This window comes from Armigeres subalbatus, chromosome 1 (assembly GCF_024139115.2).
Source record: "Armigeres subalbatus isolate Guangzhou_Male chromosome 1, GZ_Asu_2, whole genome shotgun sequence".
NCBI classification, from domain to species: domain Eukaryota; kingdom Metazoa; phylum Arthropoda; class Insecta; order Diptera; family Culicidae; genus Armigeres; species Armigeres subalbatus.
Genome location: NC_085139.1, coordinates 255,528,483 through 255,540,599, shown reverse-complemented (window position 1 = coordinate 255,540,599; position 12,117 = coordinate 255,528,483). Strand labels below are relative to the sequence as shown.

The 12,117-nt window shown below is 42.6% G+C and overlaps 1 protein-coding gene across 2 annotated transcripts in view; it reads left to right on the top strand.

Moving 5' to 3' along the window:
* The window catches only part of LOC134206846 (uncharacterized), a 109,213-nt gene extending 99,413 nt beyond the window's left edge, over nucleotides 1-9,800 (top strand). For both annotated transcript variants that reach the window (XM_062682577.1, XM_062682578.1), the window contains exons 5-8: nucleotides 7,795-8,383; nucleotides 8,443-8,778; nucleotides 8,837-9,151; nucleotides 9,211-9,800. In XM_062682577.1, coding sequence (XP_062538561.1) covers nucleotides 7,795-8,383; nucleotides 8,443-8,778; nucleotides 8,837-9,151; nucleotides 9,211-9,327 — 1,357 coding nt within the window. In that variant the 3' untranslated portion in view covers nucleotides 9,328-9,800. The remainder of the gene's footprint in view (nucleotides 1-7,794; nucleotides 8,384-8,442; nucleotides 8,779-8,836; nucleotides 9,152-9,210) is intronic.
* Nucleotides 9,801-12,117: the final 2,317 nt, after the last annotated feature.

The window sequence follows — 12,117 nt, the reverse complement described above, 5'->3', positions numbered from 1 at the left end:
ATCTGGTCCTTTTAGCAGAATGGAATTAAATGAAATTCCTTTTACCGTTGCTGCAGCGTCTCCGGCTGTTTAGGGTTTACTATTACACCTAGTTCGGTTGCTTTATGATTATAACCCTTGGGCAGATAGTGAGCAATTTTTACCCTCACCTTGTCGTACAACATTGGGTCCTCTGACAGTCGTCTTTCAAGGCACTGCAACCTCCGCTCCGTCATTATTGGTTTGCTGTCCGGAAACTCCACCAAGTCGTACCTCCACAAAAAGCCCTGTTTGAAACTCTCCCGACTCTGACCGAACAGTGGTATCCTCCAATATTTTCCGTGCCCGTTTTTCGCTAGATGATTCGACTATTTCGTCTGAACCTACTCCAGTACCTTCGACAGTGAAAAACGATTTGACGAGCTCATGAAGGTCTTCATTCGCTAACCGATTGCATGCGTGCAGTACTCGGTGCACCACTTTTAAATCCTATTCTCCAGACCTTGACTTCCGCTACCTTCACGAAGCTTCAACGTTGCCTTTATCTTGGTGTTGTCCAGTCCAATTAATATTCCCGGAGTAGCATCGTCATAACTTGCGATTGGGAGTCCTTTCAGATAAGGGAATTTTGTTTGAAGTTCTTCGAAGTCGATTGTTTATCGTGGCATATCGAAACTAGAGACAGTGTGGACATCTTTAATTATAAAACTTTTGCCTTTGTTACCGGAAATCTCCAGCATCACTCTTCCCGATTCTTCTACAGTACGCCTCACACCATTTGTCTACTGCATACAGAGAAGAAACACAGCTCCGGTGACCCCAAGTTTCTCAGCAATGGAGTTGTCTAATAACGTTAAATCCGAACCACCATCAAAGAAGGCAAAGGTATGCACCGATTTTCCATCGGCGTGAAGACTGACCGGAATGACACCAAACAGGACCCTGTGCTGCAGATGTTGATGTACCGTTACTACCCCTGTAGTTAAATTTGATGCATTCTCACTCGAGGAATTTCCGACGTTTGGATTGCCGGGATGAAGGTATTTGTGGTGATTTTGTTGGCATTCATTTGTCCCACAAACAGGAGCCTTACATGGCCACTTTCCATGAAGGTATAGACAACGTTTGCACAAAAGTGCATCTTGCACGGCCTTCCAGCGTTCACCAAGTATTTGCGCCTTGAAGATCGGACATTTTTTTAGTTTGTGCCCATGTACTTGACACACTGCACATGGACGCACTTTAGGAGGATTCGTTGACTTTGAATCCATAACACTTTTACCCCTACCGGTGACCTTTTCTGGATAACGTTGATCATTCCGACCACAAGATTCCGAACGAACTGAATTGACGAACGCCTTTCCTTTCTGTCGATCCGCCTTGGTACTTTCTGTAACCCCACTCGATACACTCACTACTAGATGCACTGATGATCGCGTTCATGTAATTTACAAACGGAGATTTTCTGCTTCGGTGTAGCCGCACATCTGCGTTGAAGTATTGTAGCTACTCCAAAATAGTGGCCATTCCGCAGGATTGCCACCGAAAGCTGGAAGCTCTTTTGGGACCACATGACGAGCTGCAAGCTGCTGAGCATTCGGACCCAGTTTTAAGTCCGGGTGCGCGGAAGTTAACGACACTGGAGGCGCGTACGCAGTCGATTGAACACCAGTTATTGACGATTGAATTTGATGAAATTGGAGAATTGTATTCGGAATAATTGGCACCTGATTCCCTGACTGTCCTATTGGCAAATAACTAGCTATATTGTCCTGCATTTAAGGTATTTGATTATCTTCAACTAACCGTTGATTTCGAACATAGTTTCGGTACATATTTGGCAAATTAGCAATCCCATACCCACTACCCCCATTGGAGCTTGCACATGCTGACTGGCTGATGAAACATTCTCTTGCCCACCAAGATTCATATTGATCATACTGGTCGAAATTGAAGTAGCATTTACCTGAAAGCACATCGGTTGCGTGTTTGCGTATTGTACCTCAGCTGGACGTCAACCGCTAGATGAACTCGTTGGTGTTGAGTGGTGTAAACAGGACGGTGCAGCAGTGAGCGATACGATGGGCCGGCATGACCATGTTGATGTTACCGATGATATACCTTGCGCTTGTGCTGTGTAAGTTGCTAACGACTACTGTGGCAGAAATGAGTTCCCGAATGATGGCATGAAACTGATCGGCTGTGTAGTGGTCAGTGACGGCAACGAAAACAATACCATCGACGCTGTTGTTGGGGAAATCACAAACATATTGTGTGCATCGACCGACGCAGAGGGTTTAGGAAACTGTTGCACGCTCGCCGCCGTTGTGACTATTGGCATCACATTGTTTTCTTGCATGGCGTGGTCGCTGTGTAGTAGGATGCGAGATCGATACGTTTGTAGAATAGGATAATGCGACATTGTTGTTTCATAAGGGCGAAAGTAGCTAATATAATCGAAGTGACTGCAGGAGCTGAATGTGGATTCACCTGGCCTACTTCGAATAGTTGCTGTTGCTGTTGCTGTTTCTGATAGGCAGAATTCGTTGGTTCCAGCTGCGATGTGAGTTCGGTGGGTTTGTTTCCAGAATTGGCACTGATGGTCACAGCCGGGTTACGGGTGATCCAATCTTCAACTTTCTCCGCTCCACGGTTGCAACGGCTACGAACACTAACTGCATCTCCATCGTCATCCAGTTGGGTATGAAGCAGGTCGTACTTTCGTTGGATGTATTCCTTCTCCAAGGCAAACATCGTCCTGATGGCCTTGTCTCTCCGTTCTCGTTCCAAACGCAACGTCAGAGATTATTTATTTATTTATTTAATAATCTATATAGTAACATAAATAACCTTTAAAGGTTTTCAAAGTATATGATACCATAACTATAACTAATTGCAGAATGCCATTGTACTCTAACTACGGTTGAAAAATGATGTAATTCTATTTTTAAACGAATGAAAATGTCTTTCAAGCCTACAATTTGACGGTAACTCGTTCCATAATTTGACCGCGCGGTGACGAAATGAATCCTTCAAGTAATTTGTGTAGTATCTCGAAACAATCAGTGACGGTGTTCTTGCTGAACGCCTAGAAGTGAAAAAGTTCTCGAGATATTTAGGAGGGTTGCTAAGTATTTTAAACATTTGTGTGCATGTTCTAATCTTAAGATGGTTAGAAAAACTGCATCTAAGAAGTAGATTGGCGTAATTTGATATGTGGTCAAACTTTCTTAAATTGAATACATATCTTGTAATAGTGTTAAAAACTAGTGTCAGTTTTCTGAGGTTCCTTTGAGAAACAAGTCCAAATAGTACATCTCCGTAATCCAAAAGTGGAATAATTTGAGATCTAGCCATATGTTGAGGGGTGTAATGTCTTAATATTACTAAGTTATGGAGAGCGTTGTATACTTTACCACACACAGCATTAACTTGAGCATTCCAATTCATATTGCAATCCATGATAATTCCAAGGTTTTTAACTGTTTCAGAATATTCAATAATGTTATCCCCAACTTTTATCATCGGGGCATCTCGCACACACATACGTTTTGTATAAAAAATAATGGATTGGGCTTTCTTGGTGTTTAGTGTTAGTCCAAATCCAAAATTATCACACCATCTGATCACATTATTAATGTCGATGTTCATGTTCCTAACTATTTCCGGAAGATCACTATGTTTGCCCGAAATATACAACTGGCAATCATCAGCGTATAAATGGAACTTACAAAATGATAGTGCAAGGGGTAGATCATTTATGTACATCGAGAATAGCAGGGGACCCAGTATAGACCCTTGAGGTACACCACATGATACCGATATTTTCTTAGACCGTTTGTTGTTAAATTCAACGAATTGGAGCCTTTCTGTTAAGTAGGAAAACATTAGGTTTACTGAAGGTTGATCAAGTTTGAAGTTTTGAAAAAGCTTATCACAAAGTAAGTGATGGTTAATTGAGTCAAATGCCTTGCTAAAGTCTAATAAAACCATTAAAGTTGCCATTTTGTTATCAAGCGCCTCTCGAATATCATTTTCAATTCTAATCAAGGCTGTAACTGTACTGCAAGTTGTGCGATATCCTGATTGAAGTGTACATAGCAAATTATGTTGCGTTAAATATTCATTAAGCTGATTAGAGAGAATGGATTCAAATATTTTCGATAAAGCGCAAAGAATACTTATAGGTCGATAGTCTTTCTCTGATTTAGGATTGTCCGTTTTTTTCTATTGGTATTACCTTTGCAGTTTTCCAATCACTAGGAAATTCGGAGCTAGTTATGCTAAAATTGGAAATATCGGTAATGTAGGGAAGAATAACAATCAAAGACATTTTCAAGATTTTTAAAGGAAATTGGTCATCTCCAACAGCATCACATGAAGCTTTAGCAAATTGACCTAGAACCTCGTCATTGGTTACACATTTAAATGAAAAACGAGATTGAGATACTGAGTCATTCAGTGAGTCGTTGAATGTATGTGGCACACAGTGTGAAGTGAAATAGCGATTTAGAGTTTCAGCACAGACATCTCCTCCACCTGCTTTTGAATGTGTTTGTTTAAGTCCAAGTTTTTTAATATTTTTCCATAGTTGTTTTGATGGTAGGTCTGCGTTAAGATTAAATGCAAAGTATTCACGTTTTGCCCGTTTAATTTCGCGGTTTGCCAAGTTTCTCAATTTTTTGAAGTTATTCCATTTTTTAGCATCAGTTTTGTCACGCTTCCAGCTGGTCATTCGTTGTTAACATCTTGATTTTATCACATGGAAATGCTGTACAGGAGAAGTGCTTTAGATTAATGAACAGTATTTGGTTGTAAACCAGCATAACCAGCAAGCATAAAATATTCAATTTCATGAAGCACATTCACTCCGACTTTTGACATTCGTGTTTTGATTATTCAAAACATAGAATAACTTACTCAGTTTACTTCTTCATAAAGTCATTCAATTGATTACAACTGAGTATGGTAACTGCGCGCGAAAAAAACAAAATTAGCCTTGACAACATTGACATTTGGCGCTAAAAATGCCCCTCAATTGAACATCGGGATTTGATCTATGCGTGTATTTATTTAAATCATCCAACATGTGTTCAGTTTTACGATTATTTAATAATTTGTGATATTCAAATAAATACTCACTGACCCATATTCATTCTGAAAATTGACGGTGCAGAGCCGAATATGAATATGTTTAGAAGTGAAGTGAAAAAGAAGGCCGATGGGCTTCATAAAAAATAATCAAATATTTTAAGCTCTGAGCATAAGAATGAACAAAAGACTGGCATAACTGGCTACAATAGGATATGTAGCAATAGTAGAAATAATCAAATCCATAATAATTTTCTGGTCGAGATAAAATAAGTCTCACGAACTGAAAATAGATTGAGAAAAAAATATGAAAAACATAAAGGTTATTATTATTATTATCCTAATTAAAGAGATAGGCTGGCTTATCTCTGAAACATGAAGGTGTTGGAGAGGATGGATGCCAAAATATTGGCAGATTCATTTATTTGTGGTTAATTCTAGATCATTATTTGTGAAGGGTGTAACAGCCAAAATTTATTTTTGCTGGTCCCTTGTCTAAATACATAGGCAAAGAACGGAAAAGAATAAATTTGGGCTGTTCCCCTTTTTTCAAATGTTGGTCTAGAACAATCGATTTTAAAAATAGTTAGAGCAAAATTAGCAATAATTCTGGGGAAGGGCCGTTTGGCCGAATACCGTTCGGCTGAATGCCATTTGGCCGAATGCCACTAGGCCGAAAGTTGTTTTGCCGACTATACCATTTGGCCGAGTAGATCATTTGGCCGAAATTCATTTGGCCGAAAGGATCATTTGGCCGAAAGGGTCGTTTGGCAAAAGGGTCATTTAGCCGATAGGGTCATTTGGCCACTTAGGATCATTTGGCCCAAAAGGTCATTCGGCGGAAAGGGTCGTTTTGCCGAAAGGTTCGTTTTGCCGAAAGGGTCGTTCGGCCGAAAGGGTAATTTGGCCGATAAGGTTCTTTGGCCGAAAAGCTCGTTTTGCTGAAAGGGTCGTTTGGCCGAAGGGTCATTTAGCTGAAAGGGCCTTTTGGCTGAATGGGCCATTTGACCGAAAAGGTCATTTGGCCGAAAAGGTCATTTTGCCGAAAGGGTCATTTGGTCGATAGGGTCATTTGACCGAAAGGTTCGTTTGGCAGAAAGGAAAAATTCCTCCGGAAGTTCCTCCGGGAATTCCTCCGGAAGTTCCTCCGGAAGTTCCTCCGGGAAATCCTCTGGAAGTTCCTTCGGGAATTCCTCCGGAAGTCTCTCCGGGAATTCCTCCGGAAGTTCCTCCTGGAATTCCTCCGAAAGTTCCTCCAGGAATTCCTCTGAAAGTTCCTCCGGGAATTCCTCCGGAAGTTCCTCCGGGAATTCCTCCGGAAGTTCACCCGGGAATTCCTCCGGAAGTTCCCCCGGGAATTCCTCCGGAAGTTCCCCCGGGAATTCCTCCGGAAGTTCCCCCGGGAATTCCTCCGGAAGTTCCCCCGGGAATTCCTCCGGAAGTTCCCCCGGGAATTCCTCCGGAAGTTCCCCCGGGAATTCCTCCGGAAGTTCCCCCGGGAATTCCTCCGGAAGTTCCCCCGGGAATTCCTCCGGAAGTTCCTCCAGAAATTCCTCCGGAATTTACACCGTGAATTTCTCTGAAAATTTCCTACAATAATTTATCCAGAGTTTTCCCCAAAAAATTCCTACAAGAACTTTTACCGGAAAATTGTTCATAACGTTGATTCTGATGGGATCCAGACGGGTAGAAATCTTCTGCCGGGTCTCGCTACCTTGGTGCTTGTCGCTACAATCGACGCACTTTGATTTACCTATAGATTCGCGCTCTAGCGTACTTACCACCTGGTTTTGACCTGCTACAATCTATGTTTGGAACATCCCAACAACTGGAAGCATATCCATTAAGACAATGTCATATATGCCCTCGACATGTTGTCTGATTGCTTAGAATGGCCAGCTCCCTAAATTTGCTTTCTAGAATATACCGAAAATATACTTCGCCTATACTAGAACCAGTAGTACTTGAAATATAGCCATGGGAGGGGTCGTATAAGGAAGGGTAGCCAGCTTCGAAATGGAACTCATTTCGGTCAATCGTGTAGAATAATATAAGAATCCGATTACTTAGAGGAGAGTAACTTCGCGGGTTTGTCTCTGATTTATTCCGTTTTAATAACCCATGAATTCGGTTTGTTTTGCTTTCATCAGGGGGAGAAGGCGAAGCACTGAATCCCTACCCCGACATGTGCTGGTTCTAAAATGTAAACAACAGTGTTAATTTTCTACCACCTTTTTGTTATAGCGAGGCAATTTTTATGCAAACTTTTGTTTTCGATATTTTATCAAAATTAAACACTCAATCATGCAGCAATATAAGGATGTGGTATGCTTGAGATACCTGCTAGATTAAAAGGACTAGAAAAAGAAGTTATTTGCAGTAACTAACCGAATATAAAAATGTTCGCATTAACGATTGCGCCCTAACACTGCAGTGACAGGCGTATGGGGCTCTTGGCTTTCATGGAGCGAGTTGAAATGGATGTTGAGCGAGATGAAAATGAAACGGAATTCCTCCTTTGGTCACCAAATCCAATAATGAAACAGGCACAGTCACAGTGTGGAAAGGGTTTTTATTCAAAAATTCATTTCCCATCTTTATATCTCTCCTTATGACATGGAGATAATGAATTGGTTGATCCAATAAATCCAGGTTCTCAAATCTGTGAAATACTATATTATAGCATCTGAATTAATCTCGAAAATCTATTTCAAACATCCGCAGAGGCACCAACTACAACCTCCTGCGCCACAACTGCAACACCTTCAGCGAGGACCTGTGCCAGTTCCTGTGCGGCGTTGGCATCCCAAAGTACATTCTAGACCTGCCACAGGAGTTCCTGTCCACACCGCTCGGGCAAAGTCTCGCCCCGCTGATTGCCAGTCTCGATTCGGGCGGTGATCCGACGGCAAACTTCCAGCACGAATCGGACTTCCTTCGGGGAGGGCCACCGCGTGCACCCAGTCCCGGTTTCGACCAGCTGAACACTCAAATCGAACAGGCTCGCCAGCAGTCGCAGGAGCTGACCGAACGACGGAATAAGATCCGCGACAAGATCGACAAGAAGAGTAAGAAGAAAGAGAAGAAGTCCAAGAAGGACCGGGCGCAAGGTTCGGCTGAATCAGACCAGAACTCCACCGGAATGTCTGAGGGTGAAGCGGAATCGATGAACGGCAGCAACGGTGTGAATGGATCCATTCCGCCGGAGATGTTGCCGTCGGAGAAGGTACGCAAGGAGGAGGAAGCTGAGCGATTGGCGGAGGAGGAGCGCAAGAGGAATCGTGAACCACCGATTATTTTTAAGGAAGTTGATGTGAGTTGCAATTTTATTAGTTGAGCTTCATTTAGATACTAAATACGATTTTCTTATAGCCAAAACTCGAATTAGAATGTCTCGTCAACTTAGTCGATGGGAAACTATCCGAAGAGGAACAGGTAGCGGTGGACGAACTTCATCAGTATCTGCTATTGGGAGAAGGAGCCTGGGCTTTGGGTGACAGTTTCCTGGTATTCGTTGGACGAATGCTTCGGGATAATTCTCTATCGACCGAAGTTCGCGTCCACTTGATCCGTGCGTTGGCCAACGCTGCTCTAAAGGACGACATCATTTTGCTGCTTCACCAAGACAGACGAGATCACGTGCTGATGAACTTTGCCCAAGACATTGACAGACATCCCCCAGAGGAACAACAGGCAATAGCTCTCTTTGTAAGTTTCCGCCCGTTGTGAGTCTGCAAAATATTAACTTACCGTATCCTTATTTTAGATGTGCAACTTGTTCGAGAACGACAACGCCTCCGAGTGGCTGCTTTACATCTCCGAGTGGCAATACAACAACCAATCGATTTCGAATATCCGTGCCTCTACGAAGGTGGCCGTGCACTGTTTGCTGTCCGCCTGTCCCCGACTGAAGGAACTCGGCACTGCGCTGGTCCACAACTTAGCCTGTAAGGAAGTCAAAACTGTGGTATTCGACGACGTAGCGGTGGAGATCTCGATGGCCCTGCTTCAGTTCTTCAACTCAGAACCATCGGAAGAGCACCTCTTCCGAACGATGAAGGCCTTGGCTAAGTTTGTTAACGTATGTATTTAATATTAGTCCATCGTTTTGCGGTGTTTAACCAATATTTGATCTCGTAGGTTTCCCCAGATGTTCCGCAGTTCATTCAAATGATTGGACCACACCCCAAGACACTGCGAGGCAAGAGCGATCGAATCAATGAGCTAATTGATCAGATTTCCAAAAAAGTTCGCTAACATCATATTTCTTTAACTTCTCTCCAAAGATCGACTTGTTTAGATAGTTGAGAATTTAACCGTAGAACCAATACACAAACAATATCCATAAACCTAGAGCAGTTAGACGACAGTCAGTACGATAAGTTGAACAAGGAATACCGATGATATTTAATGCGCCATATTTCATGATTCATTTTTTTTTTCATGCTTCCCAATAAAGGAAATTCGGAGCATTTGCATTTTCCCCGTTGGCGGTTAGTAATATAATTGCCACACACAAATCTTTACTCTAGTGCAATATTGTCTAAATTGGAATCATATCTGTTAGAAACTACTTTCGTTTTCCTTGGAAAGGGGGATAATTTCTGTTCTAAAACTATGTAAAAGATCAGTGATTTGTCTTCGACGAAAAGATAAGTGTTTTTTCTTATTTCTTTGGATGAAAATCGTACTAACGCATTATACAAACAATATATGATATTTTTATTGAAGCAGTCCTAAAATTAGTCGAATCTTCGAAATATCCATAAACGGCATTTCAGAAATTGTTCTGTTTCTTGGCTCCAGTTTCCTCGACATTGTCGCATCGCAAGCCCTCGCTAGCGTTTCCGTCAACTCATCTGCATCAAGCTTTGTCTGTTCGAAGTGCTTTGATAAAATGATCCAAATAGAATTCCTTCATCTTCCACATTCGCCCAGTAGTCCTTATCTATCGTCGTACCGTCGGCATTCGTGTTCCTACACTATACCGGATCGCCAGGTGAGTGCTATGGTACCAACGCTGTGTTTACTTCACTGACCAAGGCCGTAAGGCCGAGCTCTTGATCGTGATATCCTTCTTCAGGTCGAATAGCGACTCTCCATTTTGGGTACGCCTAGCCCTCATCCTTTCTCACTCAAGTGCTTTACTCCGAGTTATCTCTCACCATTTTTAGGATCGGTGCGTACGTCATTTTATCGCTCGCTTCGACTATCAAGGCGTTCTCCTTAATCATCTACCCCAGTGGAGATCAACGATTCTCTTTTTTCTTTTGTTTCCTTTTATTTTTCACATTTTCCTCCTGCTTCTTCCTCTTCTCTCGCTGCCTTTTCACGCTGTGCCAATCGCCTTCCATAAGCACGCTGGCACAATCCTGCACGTCCCGCTGCTTTTTCTGGACTTTCTGCTCTCCAGACGAGTTCTTGGCTCGTTTTTCTGTGCGAGTATTTCGGGGGATCTTTGGTGTCTGCTGTGCCTCAACTGCTGTATGCACCGTAGCTTCTTTCAGCGTCTTTTCAGCTACTTCAGCTCTCCTTTTGAGCGCATTATGTTCGTGTTCAGCTGCTAATAGTATCACTAGTAGCTTGATCTTGTGCATGTCCTTCATGAAGTCTTAAAGCTCGTTGACTCGCTTCTGCACCTCCAAGTTGTAGCTAATCCGAGGTAGTACTCCTTTCCGATTTTGGACATCCTATTCTTGGATACTAACTTCTGATTCCCTGATTCTCATCAGTCTTGTCCGTACTGCTGGTACTTGCTACAGCTGCCTGCGACGTCACTGCAGCTTCCCACTTCTTGTAAGAACAATCACCGCGCCTGCTCCTTCGTTGTTCCTTGTATTTAATTCCATGCCAAAAGAATCCCTCCTGTGGGCCGTTATTTCTACCAGAAAATGGTAATGATAACAGATATCACAGACGTAATGATGTCTTTTCTGAGGGGAAGGGTCAGGTTGTTTGGCGGAATATACCATTTGGCAGAAAGGGTCGTTTGACCGAATGGCTCGTTTGGCCGAATGGGTCATTTCGCCAAAAGGGTCGTTTGGCTGAAAGGATCATTTGGCCGAAAGGGTCATTTGGCCAAAAGGGTCATTTGGCCGAAAGGGTCATTTGGCCGAAAGAGTTGCTTGGCCGAAAGGGTCATTTGGCGAGAGGGTTATTTGGCTGAAAAGGTCGTTTGACCGAAAGGGTTGTTTGGCCGAAAGGGTCATTTGGCCGACAGGATCGTTTGGCCGAAAGGGTCATTTGGCCGAAAGGGTCGTTTGAACAAATGAGACATTTGGCTTAATGGGTCATTAAGCCGAATAGAACATTTGGCAGAATAGTTCATTTAGGCGAATAGTTTATTGAAAAATGAGAAATTAGGAATGAGAAGAGAGACGTCTCACTTCTCACTCCTCATTTCTCAGTGCCCAAACACAATGTGAACGGCAATGCGGCAGAACGGTAACGGCAAATTTCCAACACATGGAACTATATGGTGCAGCCCACAATGACGGCGCTGCGGCAAAAGTGACATTGTACTAAATTTCAGAAATTTGGAACTTGGCGAAACAGCAAAGCGGTAAACGTCAAACGTCCCAATCAAGATCAACGAATGAGAATGCCTAAGGTACTTTTTAAGATGATTTGTAAACAAATATAATTTTGCCTAAAAATCTGCTCACTAATGTATATATTTTTGAAGAAACAGCAAGTCATGATACCCTCCTTTTATTATACTAATAAAAGTGAAAATAATGACAACAATGTTACAAAAATAAACTGTTTGTGGCTATTTTGAACTGTCAGTATCGCCTTTGAACCGTTCACATTGTGGGTTGGTTAGCGGCAAAGCGGCAACGGCAGAACGGCAACGGCAGTTTTAGAACAATTCCGCTCTGCCGCAGTTCCGTTCTGCCGTATTGCCGTTCACATTGTGTTCGGGCACTCACTTCCCACTGTAAAAAAGAGGAGCAACAAGTGAGAAATGAGACGTCTCTCTTCTCATTCTTAATTTCTCACTACTATTCACATAAATGACCTATTCGGCCAAATGTTCTATTCGGC